At 28.4% G+C, this 17,336-nt stretch overlaps 1 protein-coding gene across 4 annotated transcripts; it reads left to right on the plus strand.

Moving 5' to 3' along the window:
* The first annotated feature begins 8,896 nt into the window (after positions 1-8,896).
* LOC126677470 (uncharacterized) lies at positions 8,897-11,438 on the plus strand. Of its 4 annotated transcripts, XM_050372108.2 has the most exons (3): positions 8,897-9,105; positions 9,387-9,473; positions 10,646-11,437. In XM_050372108.2, exons 2-3 carry the CDS (start codon positions 9,430-9,432, stop codon positions 11,274-11,276), a joined length of 675 nt encoding a protein of 224 aa, XP_050228065.1. In that variant the 5' UTR covers positions 8,897-9,105; positions 9,387-9,429; the 3' UTR covers positions 11,277-11,437. The 4 variants fall into 4 exon arrangements, with proteins under 4 accessions (XP_050228065.1, XP_050228082.1, XP_050228090.1 ...); XM_050372125.2 differs by lacking the exon at positions 8,897-9,105 and having other exon boundaries at positions 9,385-9,473; positions 10,602-11,438; XM_050372133.2 differs by lacking the exon at positions 8,897-9,105 and having other exon boundaries at positions 9,385-9,473; positions 10,650-11,437.
* The last annotated feature ends 5,898 nt before the right edge of the window (positions 11,439-17,336 follow it).

The raw sequence follows: 17,336 nt of genomic DNA on the forward strand, positions 1-17,336 counted from the left end.
ATAAAATAAAATACCTTTAATACTTGAGTAGAGAAGATAATGAGTTTTAATATTTAGGTTTATGAAGTTTATTTGGTTATAATTAATTTTAATTTTGTGTTATTTAGTTTATGGTTTTAATTTTGTTAAGAGAAAAGAAGAGAGGAAAAATTTGGGGTTTGAAAAATGGAAAAGAAAGGTTCCGAGTAATGAGGTAAGCAATCTGTTGTTTTTATTATTATTTTTCAAGTCGTTTTGTCTAAAAAAAATTAAAAATTAAAAGGCCAAACGACTTATGTTTTAATTTAAAAAATGGGTTGCAAGAGCGCTGTAACACTTTCTTCTTCCAGCAGACTGTCGCTTCAACTCCAGCCGACCATAGAAGGAGGGAATTGGTCCCTCGGATTCTAGTCGGGCGGCCGCCTGGCTCCGCCCCTGATAATGTTTGATATTATTTCATGCAGTAGACTACTAATGATGATCCAATATTGTATAATGCAGTTTGAAAAAAAAAACACTGATGTTATATTTAATGTATTTTCAATATATAAGAATTTAGATTAAAGTGAATTTACAAATAAGAATTCATATTTCATTTGGCAGGCAACGAAATTGGAAGCGAAGTATCTATATAAATTCAAAATTGGCAGCCTTCTCCACTAAACTGATATAGCGATGCTTCGAGCAGAAACAAATAAAAGCTCTCGGAACTAATGATTATAGCACCCGTGTTATTGAGTGAAGCGTCTTGTTATTGTTTTCTAGAGGTAAAAGAAAAACCATATCTGATAGTTTAACCTGCCCATAAAAAATACCAATACAGATTTGTTGAACGTATATAGAAAGATTATATTATGTATGATAAGTCACATGTGACCAACTTGAAAAATAAAAAAACTTTTCATTATATCGATAATATATATTGGTAGTGGGGAGTGTAATCGGGTTTTGAAGTATAACATTGCAAGCAAGATATTTAATAGTATTGTTGGTGATCATATCCCCTTTGTGAAAAAAATAAAGGATCAATTTTTTTTTACGGATTATTCATGAAGTGGGTTCATTAAGCCACGCCACATGAGTCTCCATAAGAATTCATATTTGTCATTTTGGCTTTAAACTTTATTTTAAGAAAATACCAAAACATGTCGTTTTGATACACAGTTTTAATAGTTAAAACCTTATTAACTTATCTTTTTCCTCCTTTTCTCTACACCAGGCTTAATCCTTTCATCAAAGGCGTCAACAACGACGAAAAGTGGAAAGTTATCGTGAAAAATAGAGGCCCTCTAAAGGTTTCCAGCAGACGAGTGGGGAAGCCGCCGCAGCTCGCCTCAGCTTCTCTTCGCCCCTGGTGTTATGGTAGCGGGTGATGTAATGCAGATTGTAAGCTCGAAAGGAAAGCCACTGAACATCAGCTTTAAAAAGTTTATGGATGCTATTGTCTTTACAAAAATAAATTTGAACCCTACGCTCTAAGTAATTAATAGCATAATACTTATTTCAAGCTTCCAAGAACAAAAAAGGTCAGGTGAAGTAGCCGTTGTTACTCATGAATCAGACTTGAATTCTTCGTCTGTGTCTGAAATACCTCATGGATAAAATAAACACGGTTGGCATCAATCATTTATACGCCATTTGAAAGATGCTATAAGAAAATAACACATAGAAGGAACGAAAAGAAGAAGGATCACACGTTAATGGATTCTTTCTTCCATAGAATTCCCTCGATTTCAAATGATAAGAACGTTAGTTCTTCTAACAAATTGAAGGATATTGAGGCGAACCATTCTTATAATGATGCTGTGAAGAAACTTGAACTTCCTCATATGAGAAGGATATCCTCTTTGAATGAGTCAATGGATAGATATAATCGGTTGTTTGAATATAGTTCAAACAAAGAGGCTGGGTGGCATAAGTATCAATCCAAGAGCTTAAGATTGACAAACGAAGACAAATTTCCAGCGAGAGGATCGAGTCTAAAATCCGTCAGGAGAAGACTTTCTCTGCCTTAATACGTGAATTTTGTATAATATTTTTCTAAGTGTAATTGATGATAATACTTCTTATATTAGGAAAATTATGCTTGAAAAGGTGTTTATTTTGTGGGTTTATCAATTGGATCGAAGCGGGGCATTTTTGGATAGAAGAATCGATTGGATCAAAGCGGGATTAGTGATTTTCGATCTATCCGTATCGATAATCCATATGAAAGCAATATTATGAGTTATTTGTCGTTATTGTTTATTTCTTTGACTATTATTTTCTGTTTTATTAGTTTTAATTTTATATGGGTGGTTTGGTTTGGTTCTGGCCATGTGCACACCGAACCGAACCGAACCGTGCTCACCCCTACTCATCTTTGTTAGTTCAAATAATTCTTAATTAACTATTTTGGTACTAAATTCAATTCCTCGTGGGTTCGACTTTTACTTATCATTATATTACTTGATTATTCGACATCGTACACTTGCAATTTTGAGCATCAAATTTTTGGCGCCGTTGCCGGGGAATTGATATTTATATCAATACAGCTAAATTAATTATTGCTTTGGACACCTTTTATTTTCTATTTTTATTTTTAGTTTTTACTCTTGGTGTTTTTGTGTTTTTAGTTTGTAGGTCTTGTGTTACTCTTTAGTTTATGCGAAGTTCAAGAGACAAGAAATTATTCCCTTTTTAATTCCGAAATCGAGAAAACTTGCAAAAAAACTAAATAAGCAACAAAAAGAGCAAATCTCCGCACAAATGGCACTTCGGCGTATTGAGTATTCTATCGAATAAGAAACTTTTGAGTTGAATTTTGACATATCCGAACTCGAAACAATGGCGGAAGATAGATCTCTCAAACATTACATGTTACCATCTCTTGATGACGCCACAACGGGAATTGACCTCACGTCAAAGCAAATAACTTCGAAATCAAGCCAGCGTTCATTCAAATGATCATTCACAATCTCTCATTAAATGGGTTGCCTAGTGATGATCCTTATGAGCATATTACCAACTTCTTGGAATTATGCAACACTTTCAAGATGAATGGGTACCAATGGAGGCAATTTATCTCATTTTATTCTCATTCTCTTTGAAAGATAAGATCAAGAATTGATTATAAAATTTGCCTCGAGATACTATCGCTAAATGGGAAGACCTAGCTAATTTTTTTTTTTGGAGAAGTATTATCCTCCTTCAAAATCATTGATAAACTTATAGTTAATAATTTTTAGTATATCGTTAATAATTTTTTAATAAATTTAAACTGTGCATTTAAAATATAAATTATTTTTAGTATATTGTTAGTAACCTGGTGGTATATCGTTAGTTAATCAAAATCATATTTTTGAGATTAAAAAAGTTATTTTTGCAAAAATAAAAGAGTATAAATTGTATTTATTTTTAAAAAACTCTCACATAGTATTTTTGAGGACTTAAGTAGCAATTTGCCCCCTCAACTTGTAAGCAATGGGCAATAACACAAAAAATAATTTTATGGGCAAATTAGTCATGAACTTGCATATTATACCCCATTTCGCAATTTACTTCCTCTAAACTTGTAAGTTATTTGTCCCTCAATTGGCAATTTGTCCCATCAAATTTTAAGCTAATTTTTTTTATGAGGCTAATTATCCATAATAAGCATGTTCATGACTAATTTGTCCACAAAGTTAATTTATGTGTTAATTGCGCATTGCTTGCAAGTTTAGGGGGAAAATTGCTATCTAAGTCTATTTTGAGAATATTTTATCTTTTTATAGACATTTAAATTATCTAAAGAGGTCATGGCTAAATTGTCAAAAAATATAAAAATCCAGACATTTAAATAATTTTGGAAATTTAATATTAATTTAAGTCTAGTTGCATTAATAATTTGATTTGATTTTCAATGGTGAATTAAGAATATATATACTATATATATTTTTGAAGTTTTTTTTAATATAGTTCTTCACACATGGCTACTAAACTTAAATTTTAATGTATCATTTCAAATATTAGTTAAGCAATTTTATAAAAAATTAAAATTAATTTTAATTTTTAAAATTAGTCTACAATTACAAATTAAAGGTATTAGTTAGATTTATAAAAAGATGAAAAAAATTTGAATTCTTGTTAACGCTTAACAAATTATTTTTTCAAAAAAATAGTATTGTATGCGCCTGCGCAATTGTATAATAAATTTAAGGAAATAATTTTAGCTAGAAATGGTTTTTCTTAATTCCATTCTCAGCTGATGCCACAGCGAAATCAATGTGACACTAGAGGTCACTTCTAAAATCATGTTTAGTTCGAGCTGGTTGTAGCAACCTTTACCGTTCAAGAACATTTATTCCCATAAGTGCTGCAAATATCCTATGATGGACGAAAAATTAGTCTTACGGGTATTTTGTCTTTATTTTTGTAACATTTTTAAAATTTTATATCCATAACCTCTTTCATCATTTTTTATTGGCCAAATATCGTAAAAAGGCCAAACATTTCATAAAAGTTTCACAAAAGTCATGACCTTTCAATTTTGTCGATTTTGGCCAAAACAGATTATTTGGTCTCAATTGTGGTCAACTCTCATTTTGTTTTCAATTTTGTCTATGTGGCGCCTACGTGGCATGCTCATATATTGAAAGGTCAGGATTTTTGTAAAACCAGATAATCTATTTTTTGCCAAAATCGACAAAATTGAAAGGTCAGGACTTTTGTGAAACTAAATAATCAGTTTTTGGTCAAAATCGACAAAATTGAAAGGTCAGAAGTTTTGTAAAAGATTTGGCCGTTTTACGACATTTGACATTTTTTATTTCAACATTATGAACATTTCTATTTTCATGAAACATGGCATATAATAGACCACCCCTAGAGTCTGAGTTGTATGATCAACAATCCATTGTGTGGTAATTCATCAGTTTTAATCACGGATTTAGTTGGAGAGTTTAAATATAGCCAATTTTCTGAAATCAAGAAGTGTTTAGTTTTTCCATTTTTGTTAAGATTGATTCTTTTATGTTGTCCTGAATCTTGAATGACTCTTATGAAAGAAAGCTTCTGATGCAGCAATGTCCGAGTCTAACTTAATCTAAAACTTAAATTTCTCTCGAAAAAATGTTCCGATTTTGAACTCCGTCCTGATTCGTATGAAAATATCGCCCATTATCAATAGCGACGTACGTCGACTCTTGCTGCTCCCGAGTTCGAATGAATATTTCATTAATTAAATGACATTCTATTTTCTATTATTGTAGATGGAATTAGAGATTTGATAGTAGTGTAGGTATTGTGTAATAAATCAATGGTTTAAATTAGTGTGAGAAATGACTAAATGTAGTGCAGGCTTTGATGAATGTCAGAAAGTTAAACACGTGATTTTCCTCACTGGCACTGCAATTGTAACTTCCCTTTTCATGTGATGACTTCAGGATAAACAATTGTCATGCAATTTTTCTTATTTTTTTCATAATTGGAGGGAACAGTGAGGAAAATAAAATCTAGAATTTAACAGTATGCTAGCCAAAGTTTATATTATTTGAATCATGATTATTATCATGCATTTTTTTCTTTCTCAACTAAACTATCTTATGATAATTTTTTAATGATCTATCCAACAAAATTGTTAATAGAAGTGTGAATTAAAAATGTGCATCTATCAATTTCATTCGGTTTAGAAATAGAAATACCAAAACTGTTCTATTTAAAGATAAACTGAATTAAAGTGTAAAATTTGATTTGATTTTCAGTTTAATCAAAATATTAAGATAGTATTTTTGAAAAAAAAAAGATAAAAAGTAATATAAAATTAAAAATCAATAGACGTTAAATTTTGAAACCAAGTCTCCACTAAATTATAATATATTATACATTTTTATCATTTGTTTATATATAAAAACATTGATGTTTTTTAAAAATTAAATTATGTATGAAAATAATGTTAATGTTAAGAAAATAATGATGTTTTAAGAAAAATTGAATTATGTATACATAATTCGGTTTTTTTTTTTTTTAGTTTTTGGAATTTCAGAATTTAAAAATCAAACCAAACTACACTTTTAAAAAAGTATAAAATATAAATCAAATGGACTATTTTCAATCTGTTTCAGTTTAATTTTTCGGGAGATTCAGTTGGCTGCATTTAATCCAAAACAAATTAAAATTCCCCTCTTTTTTTAAACCGAGCCGAACCAAAATTCTAAAAAAGTTTAAATTTCCAACCAAATTGAACCGATCAGTTTGGCTGGATTCTCGATTAGGTTCAATTTACATTAAAACATAACTGAATCTATTTTACAGTCAAAACAGACTTCGCGCTACAGTCCTTTGACAACTATGCCGAGATTACGACCACTTTGCCAAAGAACCTATAATTGAAAGTCTCAAATTTTTTCTACCTATATCTAAACAGGTAGTATAGTCAAGTTTTCTGTGCCCCTTTCAAACCGATTAAATCGAAGATCTAAATTTTTATTATCGAACTAAATTTATGGGTTTGATTTCAATTTTCAATATCGGTAGATTTTTCCACCTCCGAGTGTAAACTACATGTCTTCCAATTAATTCAACCTCTAATGGCCCTGCAACATTCTTCTATTCATGATCAGTATTAAGAAGCTTTTATTGATGATCCAAACTCCTAGTGTAAATATTAAATTATGTATAAAAATTAATGTTAATGTCAAAAAATTCTCCCCGTTCCAAATTGATAAACTGTTTAGGACAAATACAAGTATTAAAATTTTTAGTAAATCTATATAAAATAAATAATTTTGTGAAAATATACCATACTTATCCTTATTTAATGTAGTGTTGACTTGACTCTTATTGATGTTTGCTCTCTGTTTTTAATGTAATATATTATAATCAATAAGGGCATTTATGCCATTTTATTATTAAATAATAAATGACTGCCTATAATTTGGAAAAAAAAATAGAATAGTGCCTATTAATTTGAGACATAAGAAATATGTTTTAGTTATTTTTAATTAGTTCCTTTTATTTTGATATTATGTTTTTTGATTTTTTTTCTTCTGTGGCCGGCCATTTTTCTCTTTTCCTCTCTCATTTTTTCTTTTTATGTTTCAATAATAATTTCTTTACAACCCTAATTTTTGTAATTTGTATAACCAAAAGAGGCCAATATATAAAATTATCCTACAGTTGATTGATCTAAATTTTCCAGTATATAACAGACAAAATGATGTCTAGGGTCTACAATGTACAAAAGCAATTTAAAAGAAGACTGGAAACCCATTAACCTTTTGACCTCCAAAAGTTTTTCTCAATTCTTTTTTTTAGAGTTTCTGAATTTTCCATCTGATTCAATTTCTGTATGCAGTCAAATTAATGCTAATGCCCAGCTCAAAACAGTATTAAAATTTTAGCACATGAAATAAAATTTAAAACAAAAAATAGCTATATTAAAAAAACATCCTTAAATTTTGGTGAATTTTTATTAATTTTGATAAAATATGTATAGTATAGTATTTTATTTATTGTATTGTAGCAAGAAAAAAACTATAGAATTTCAAACTTCAGACTTCCACATTTAAACTTATTATACACAATTAAAATTATACTATTAATTAACTTAGGAGAAAAGGATTACAATAATGCCATATAATTAATATTAATACTCTATAATTCATGTGCTAATCGGACATTCATGTGCATGTTTTATTTTCTGCAATGAAAGAATTAAAGTTGTACATCTAATCCAATCATCAAATATTTTATAGCAGCTTTTTGAGTTGTGGATATAACATTTCATCTACATATGAATCATGATGCCATCCATTACCAAATTATTTTAATAAAAAGACTGCATCTTAAGCATGCCCATCCCCTTCCTGCCTAATAATAATTATAGCATACGGAAGAATAATTATTTCGATCCATAAATTTATTTCGCAGAATTAAAAATATAGATTTAATTTGATCAATTAAGGTCGAATAGATCAAACATTTTAAAATTATGTGAAAAAAGTCAAATAAAAATTAAAAATTAAATTCATTTTGTATCCAAGTGATATGAAATTGCAAATTTTTTAATATATTGAATTTAATAAAGAAAAATGAATACATTATAAAAAAAAAATGAACATCATGACACATAAATCAAAATAATATTCTCTTAATACCAAATGGACCCTTTTAAGGGAATTAAATAAATATAACTTTTATTCATCAAATAATAAATAAATATAACTTTTTTAAGGCAATAATTAGCGACCTCTGCAAATTACCTTTTAAGTATATGACGTAAATCAAATTTCAATATAATAGTCACAACATTGTTAGTAATCCATCTTGTATATAACCAATACCTTAATTTTTGATCTAATCCTCTAAAATTACTCAATTGTTTTGACTTTTTCCATTTATATTCTAAATTTTCAAAATCGTCGATTTTATCTCATTTTTTACCTTTCAATTTTAATTATATATATTTTTTAAATTGAATTTTTCACTCCAAAAAGAGTTTAGATATGGTTTTATATATGACACTAAATCTAAATAAACTCTTAAAAAAATACTAAAAATTGAAATTTAATATCAAATATGAAGTACGTTTGAACTATTTTTTTAAGTAAAAGAATAAGTATAATTAAAATTGAGAATTGAAAAATGAGATAAAATTGACGATTCTAAGAGTTTAAGATATAAAAAGAAAAATTTAAAAAGATGGGCCTTTTTTAGATTATAAAGCCTTAAATTTTCTTAAACTAGGGAATTCAAGAGGTTAGATAGATACTTCTTCTATGCCTAAGAAAAGTAGTCAATTAAAGTGATCAAATGAAGGGCAGTTTAGTAATTCCACATCAAAAAGCAACAAATTTTACTTTGCCTTTGAAATTTGAAAATATTTCTCTCTCTCTAAAGATGAATAAGATCATGCCTGTCAAAGCAAAAGAGAATGTGTTTATATTAAAGAATCCAATTTTTTTTTCCTTTTCTTAAAGAATTTAAAAAAAACATAGCAAACCCATTTTTCAGTCATAAAACTGAAGGCTTCTTGTTCTTTCTTTTAGTTTCTTTGAATACCCAAATGAAAAAAAAAAAACTTCAATTTTCAGTTTTTTCATCAATCTTTCATACTTCAGTTGGGTTGTTCATGTTCATGCAAGATTTCAAGAACTGCCACACAAGGTAACCTTTTTTTTTCTTTGTATTCACAATTCAAGAAATTATCAAGTCCTTGAATTTGCAAGAAAATTTATATATGTGAAAGTTTGATAGAGCTTATCATTAATTAATTACCTTATGCATGCTTTCAATACAATTTTGTGGAATTAATTCTTTTGTTAAAGAATTGTGTTTAATTTAGTTAAAAATAAATTTCATAGAATTAATAACTTAAAATGAATGTATAATGTCTATTTTTATGGCTAATTAAGCTAAAAAAATATGCATTTTTTTGATTAAAACAGGTTATTATGATTTAATAGGTCGTTACTGATTATTGCATTCTACATGACAATCTCAAGGCAGCATGCCTCTTATACAATTGACAAAAGGTGATTATTCTTTGTTTTATGAGATCTTATTGCTACATTATTACTGAAATTTTGTTAGTCTTTAATACTGATTTAATTTGCAGATTTTTGTTAATCATTTCCATTATCACATAAAGATGTTAGATGTATTATATTATAGCAATGCTCAAAGTTTGTAACACATTTGATGTGTATCTATTATGTATATTGATGGTCCAGAGCATGAGGGTCTTGGTCTAATATATTGATGGACCAGAGCAGTAAAGCCCAGTCCATTTTCTTATTATTTGAGAATTTTAGGACTAACAATCTCTGTAAAAATGGCCTAATTGTCAAACAACAATCCAAACATTTTAAAAAGAAATTAATTTTGATTTTTTTTTTAATTTTAGAAGCTGATATTCATTTAGTCCAATTTTATTAAGTGATTATTTTGATTTTAGTGGTCAATTTTACTTTTCTTCTCCACGTAAGATTGCTAAAATATGTATCATATATTCATATCACATGCTAGTTAATAGCTTTAAGAATGGATTATTATTATTATTTTAAAAGAATCAAAATTGAGCTATAATATAATCAAGAGTTTACTTTAGATATGCAAAAACAAATTGAATAAAATTTGTTGTTTTTATACCTAATATCCCTTTACAAATTAATTTTTCAATTTAAGTGCAGTAGGACAATCGGAAAATAGATGCAAATTAAGAAAATTAGCTAAGGTTTACTAATTAGCTTTTCATAAGCTATATGAGCATGAAAAAGCCAAGGAATGGATTTTTCCAACAAACTATTTATTTGTTTAAAATTACATGTATAGTATAATAATCTATAAGTGTTTTCCCAAACTTTATTTCAAGAAAAAATTCTATGAATATTTTTAGGTAACCGTCACTTTTAAGTCAATTAGTATTCTATAGTGCATGAATGCTTTTGTTTTTTTCCCTGATTAAATTGCTACTAAAAACAAGTTAGGTTGAAATACCAGCTTGGAAATTTGCATTTGATTACAAAAATTGTTATTCTTTTCTTTAATTTCAAAAATTATCTTATACATCAACTTATCTAATATTTTTGTCTATGACATTTTTATGTTATATGAAATTAATATTGGATTATGCATATTAAAAAGCATATGCATTATTATAGCAAAAGCTAGAGAAGATGCTTGATATGCATTTCTTGCGCTCTAGGAAGCCATGGTATCAAAGAGCTATAGAGATGGCTACTCAATGGAAGACAATTTCCAAGTCTCCTGAAATTCCATCATCAACAAATTCTACACTATGGAAAATTTCCAACCTTGAAGAGATTTCTTCAACTAATTCAACATTGTGGAAAACCATATCCAAATCCACCGAAATTCCTCCGATGGCAACATCGACAGCAACGACGACAAACCCTAATAGAGGCAAGCTAAGAAAAAGCACTTCTCTTAGGGTTGCTACTTCATTTACTCGAGTATGTCTTTGCGCACCGATCTCTTCCTACAACGAGGTATTTCGAGCCGATGTTCCACCAAGAAGAAGCAATAGTTACCCTAGGTCGAAACCCTTTCTTGCAACGCAAGAAAGAATACCTAGCGCAAGACATAGCACCGAAGGTAGAAAAGTTTTTCGGGGGAAATCTTTGACGGATGACGTTTTGATGAAGCGATTTGTTGTTGAGGAAGAAGCAATGACGCAAATTAGAAGGAGAAATCAAATGGAAGTTATTAGGAAGAGAAATTTGATGAGAAGAAAAAAGCTTGGACCTAGCCCGCTTAGTAGAATGGTATTGGCCGAGGAGGAGGAGGAGGAGGAGGAGGAGGAGGAGAATGTTTGATTAGGAAGTTTGAAAATCTATTTGTGTTCAAACAGAAAATTTTGTAATTTTTCCTCTCTTTTTTCTTTTATTATTTATTAATTTATATTTTATCCGCTAAAAAGTTTGTACTTATTGCAGGCAATCTCTGTCATTAATGTTATAGACTATTTTGATGGTGAAATTATTAATATTATGTGTACATATATATGCTTAAACTTAATTATTGAATTGTCTCAAAAAAAAACTTAATTATTGAATAAAATATTGAATATTATTTTTAGAATTCTAAGGAAATTAAAGACATATTCTTATATGCTTATATAAATAAGGGTTAATTGCAAATAAAATCTCAAAATTTAGTCTGTTATGTGATTACAATTTTCTTTTTAATATTAGCAATAGATAATTTGATAATTAATATTAGCAATTTTAAGTTGTCAATTCGAAACATAGATGAAATTACCAATTTTTACAATATTATACAAACACCGAGAGTGTATTAGAAGTTTTTATTTTTTGGCTTCCATCATAAATATTTCAAAAATGCAATGTTTTAAGTTGTCAAATTGGTGGTTTTTGAATTGCTAAACTTATGAATTGATATCGTAAACACATAACACACAAGACTTTATAATTTCATATGAAAGTCATTCTAAAAAAAAATTGAGATTTCTTCAAATTCATTTCAATTTTAAGGGCCAATTTCAATGAATCTACACCATTTATTACCAAATGAATGATATAGATAAAAAAAATATTATTTAAATAAAATTAATTTACACCATTCATGGTGTAATTTGAGTATCCTAATCTTCAAAATTAATATATAAGAGATTAAAATATTATGAGTTTATAAATTCCATATTTTTAGAAATAATTGGATATTATTTTACTATATTTATATAATTCTCCACTAGTGAATTGAATTTAAAGATAGAGCAAATTCGCCTTAAATTCGATCTATTGCCACCATACATAATAATTAAACAAGCTCGTTAATGGCTTTACCTAAAACAAATTTGGTCCTGAAAAACATAGAGCTTAGGTTAACAAACCTTAATGGCTAAACTAAATATATATATATTGATTGATAGGTTTAATTTGCTTATACGCCACTCTAAAAACATAGAAGAGGAACTTTAGTGCTAAGGCTTAACTAGCTAGTGGTTATTTAATCTATTTCAGTCACATTTTTAACATAGTTAGATTGTTTTATGACTACTTCCATCTCCTTTCACCACACCTATTTTTCCTTTTCTTGCCTTTGCCAACAACCTTTTTTTCAATTATTTTACTTGAATTTAGCATGTTTGGCATAATTTCTTAATTGCTTTAAAAATCATAAATTTTACCATATTTTGTAATTGAAACATAAATTTTTAATTTTAACAATTTATACATGAATTGTCATTTTTTTTTTTGCATTTCGGAATATTGAATAATAATATGTAAAAAAATAGGATGATGTGGGAGCCAGAATAAATAATATTCTGACTTTCACATCAGCATTTTTTGGCGGATAATTACTTAGTGTTTCGAGTTGCAAATATCCAAAAATTGGTGTCCAACATTGCCAAAATTAAAATTTCGTGTTAAAATTACGAAACACACTAAAATATATGATTTTTAAAGCACTTAAATCTATACATCCCCAATTGTATTATTTCAATATCAATCAACTTCCTGCTTCAATCCTACTAGCCAATGTTTATATGTCACCTCTTATACCTAATGTCAATTTGTTTTTGAAGAAGAAACCTAATGTCAGTAGTTTGTTGATAATTTGAGAATTATTTGGTTGCATTATTAATTTATAGGAATTTTAAGGAAGAAATACAAAAACCAGGCTTTTTATTAATTACAAAATTGAAGCATCAAACGACTAATATTAGGTTTGTACATTTTACAAGGATTTGTTGAGAAATAATTTCCTAGTTTAAAATAATACCCTTTATAGAGACTAGTTTTGGATTACGTGCTACGCACGTGGCTCGTAATGTGACTCGTAAACAAATATTAAATTATTCAGAGTTCTTATTAAAACTATTAATAATATTTACTAATAACATTAATAAGTATTATATTAATAAATTTAGGCCTAATGTCTTAAAAAAAACCCTATACCTTTCATCCCCTTTTTAATCTTACCCTGACGTTGCAAATCAGTCAATTTTACCCTATTTTGTATTTTTTTCATTTTAATTGTACCTTAAAGCATAAAATTGACATTTTTTTATTTGGTAAAAGTTCAAAAAAAATCTCTAAATTGACTCTTTTTGCATTAGATTAATTTTTTATATTAAATTGATCATTTTTTTTGGACTTTTGTTAAATAAAGAAAGGGCAAGTTTATACTTTAGGGTACAATTGAAATGAAAAAAATGCAAATTAGGATAAAATCGATAAATTTTCAACGTCAGGATAGGATTGAAGAGGGGACGAAAGGTCGGGGTTATTTATGGCATTAAATCATAAATTTATTATAATTATATTATTTTGTTTATTATCAATATCGAATTTGTTAGTAGTTAGAATTTTTGTTAGGTTAACATATAATTATTGTTAGGATTATGGTTATAAACCATGTAGGTTAAATTTGTCTATCTAGCTAACTTTTCTCCTTCTAAGAGCATCTCTAATGCACTCTCTAAATATATCAAATTCTTTAATTTAGAGAGTTTCATGCAAAATTTGAAATCTATCGGACTCTCCATAATTTAAATTTAAAGAAGAGAGCCAAATTCACTCTCTACTTCTTATCTTTTCAATAAAAATTCAAATTCAAAATATATAGACTATCTTTTTGTTTTTAAAAATATGTGTTTTGATTTTATTTTAATATAAAAAATTATAAAAATAAAAATTATAATAAAAAAAGTAAATATAATAATTAAATAAATTAATACTTATTGAATAAAACGTTATATTTAGAGAGTCTATTAGCGTAAAATTAAAAAACATGCTCTTTATATGCAAGATGCTCTCTATTTTATAAAATATGCTCTCTAAAATAGAAAGTACCATTGGGGGTACTCTAATCATAAATATTTATAAATCAATTTATTAAAATCATATGCATAAACAACATAGCATAAAATAATAAAATATTAAGAAAACGTAATTCATGGTAATTTGCTTACTAATTGACTATTTTTATAATAGGCAAATAATAATTACTTTGGTATTCTATAAAATAGGCGAGTATTGTAATTGTATTAAAAGTAGTTTTTTTATGAATAGTAAAAATAATTTAAGTTAGCTAATATTTAAATATAATTAATAATAATTAAAATAAGAGTTAATTATATATAAAATCATCACCTTTACACGAATTTTCAAAAATAACACGATCTTTAAAACGTGTCAATTCAGGGCATCACCTTTCATTTCTTTTCAAAAACAACATGGGCACGTTTTTTGATAAAATTTTGCTGATTTGGACACCAGATGAGAGTGCCACGTGTCACGCCACGTCAGCAAAAATGCCATTAAAAATGTGCCCGTGTTATTTTTGAAAAGAAATGAAAGGTGGTGCCCTGAATTGCCACGTTTTAAAGGTCGTGTTATTTTTGCAATTTCGTGTAAAGGTGATGATTTTATATGTAATTAACCCTTAAAATAATATCAAGAACATTAACATTAATGTGCCTATCCCTCTACTCTATTCGTACTTATATATATATATAATATAGATAAATATGTGAGATTTTACTTTGAAAAATTAAAACACGGGTTTTAAAATTTAAATTTACTAACAATTGAAGAGGTTAAATATGTATTTTGCCAGAATCTTTCTAATTCAACAAAAATGGTGAACGGGTATAATTAAAGAAGAGAAAGGTAGACAAAGAAATTGCAAAGGTATCATTGTCTAACTCAAAAAATTATGGAGTGCAAATATCAATTGTGATATGCGAAAATCAATACCCTTATTCGTTTATATACATCTACTACTATTTATTTAAATTACCAGAAGCCTATAAAATAGTAAATTAATTACACCACTTAATCGAATCCTCCGCTTTCCCCAATATATTTCCACGTAATGAACTTTATTCGTCTTATTGAAATCAAATTCTCTAAATCCATATTCAAATCAACTTCTAGTTCCAATTACACTCTATTTTTAATTATTAAATTAAAATTTTAATATATAACCAATTAGCTAATGAACATAAAATTTATAATTACATTATAGATTTGAAGATTTATTTAGTAAATGTGCATGTCCCCTCCCCTCTCCCATCCGTGCTTTTATATATACTAATTTCGCATTACGTGTTATGTACGTAGCTCGTAACGTAACTTTTTTTCATAATGAATTTATTCTTCTTCTGGTTTTATAATAATCATAATTAACTTAATTTTATTAATAATATTTTTAAAAATAATAAGATAGAACTTTAAATAATATTATTGACCAATACAGTATTTTAATTTTGTAGTTCAATCAAACTAAAAGATAGGTATTCCTATTAATTTGGAGACAATTTAGTTACTTTTTACATACTAAAAACTAAATTGGAGATAATTTAGCTACCTATTCTAATTAGAACTTTAATTATAATAATGATTAAAATAAATAACTAATTAGTTAATGACTATAAAACCTTTATTTAGTAGTAAACTAAAACGGATTATTCAGTAATTTTGCCTGTCCCCCCCTCCGTGCTTTTATATATAGTATAGATAGATATAATCCATTAAAGGGAAAACAATTCATAACTAAAAATTACTCTTGATGCACTTGGAACATCTACTTATTCACATCAACTAATAATGATTCCACCTATGGAGATGACGTTTATGTCAATTTAGTGAATTACTTAGCTCTTGCGAAGTGTCCTTCGTTACACTTATTTTGCTAAGCGTCATGAATAAAAGAAAAAAAAGAAAAAAAAAAACACTTTTGCCGTTTTTAGTTGTTCATTTTTTTAGGGTGTTACTATTCGCCGTCCCGTTTTACTTAACACCGCCTATGCAAAAGACATTTCTGCCCTTCTAGCAAAATTTTGAAAAAAAAGTTCTCTCAACTTATTCGAATACATTCGAACAAATACGTAAAAAGTCGATTAAAATGACGGACAACGAGTACGATTCGTCGGGTAACGAATATCGACGTTCTGAAACAATTTGTTCCGGCTTTTCCGAGATAAAAAATAATTTTTAATTTTTTTTTCCTGTTTTTCCGGCGTCCCCTCCGCCTGAAAAGGGGGACGTCCCCCTCCGGAGGAGAGGACGCCGGACTTGACCGTCCCCTCCTCAAGAGGGGACGTGGGACTTCACTGTCCCCTCCTCAGGAGGGGACGTGAAATGGGGACATCCCCCCCAAAAAAACTGAAAAAAAAAATATTTATTTCGAAATTTTTTTTAAAAAAACTTATCGGGGGTTGTCGATTTTTATCTCGTTCAGAATCCGATATTGCCGTAGAATATGAGGTTGAATATGGTTGAATGAGTTGAGAGGATTTAGGTTTTTTTTATGATTTGGTTTTTTATTCAAAAATTGAAAAGGGTAAAAGGGTAATGTGCCTGTGCGGTGTTAAGTAAAAACGGGCGGTGTTTAGCAATCCAGTTTTTTTAAACGGAAGTCTATAAAAATACCTAAAATATTAATGAAATTTAATAAAATTTTAATTAGAGTGATTTACTACGGTAACAATTAAAATTTAAAAAATTTACATTACATACTGTTCCATTAAGAGCGCGACAATCGGCCCGCATTAGTCGACGCGCCAGCACTTCAGTCAACGCGTCATCCAGCGCGCGCAGACGTGTCAGCACGACAATAAATCGTTATTGTTGCCTCAATTCATTAGAGATATATCTTAGATACATATCCGATATATCTATGATACATCATAAACATTGCCTATTAGAAGCATTAATCAAAAATTAGAAGCATCGACACGCAGCCCCAACAGAGATAACAACCACAGGCCTCTCACCTCCTCGCAGTCTTTCAAAGCATGGAGATCCGTCTCAACAGTAGAACCACATCTAGGGCAGGTGTTTGAGACCGGGACTGCCTTCTTCACTAAATTATCGTTGCACGGGAGGGAACTATGGCATATCCGC

Source organism: Mercurialis annua, linkage group LG1-X (assembly GCF_937616625.2).
Source record: "Mercurialis annua linkage group LG1-X, ddMerAnnu1.2, whole genome shotgun sequence".
In the NCBI taxonomy this organism is placed as follows: Eukaryota; Viridiplantae; Streptophyta; class Magnoliopsida; order Malpighiales; family Euphorbiaceae; genus Mercurialis; species Mercurialis annua.

Excerpts from the sequence above, each read along its gene's own strand:
- LOC126677470 (XM_050372108.2), top strand. The coding sequence starts at position 9,430 with ATGACAATCTCAAGGCAGCATGCCTCTTATACAATTGACAAAAG. Across the intron at positions 9,474-10,645 it reads TCTTATACAATTGACAAAAG|GAAGCCATGGTATCAAAGAG; the intron begins GTGATTATTCTT and ends CTTGCGCTCTAG.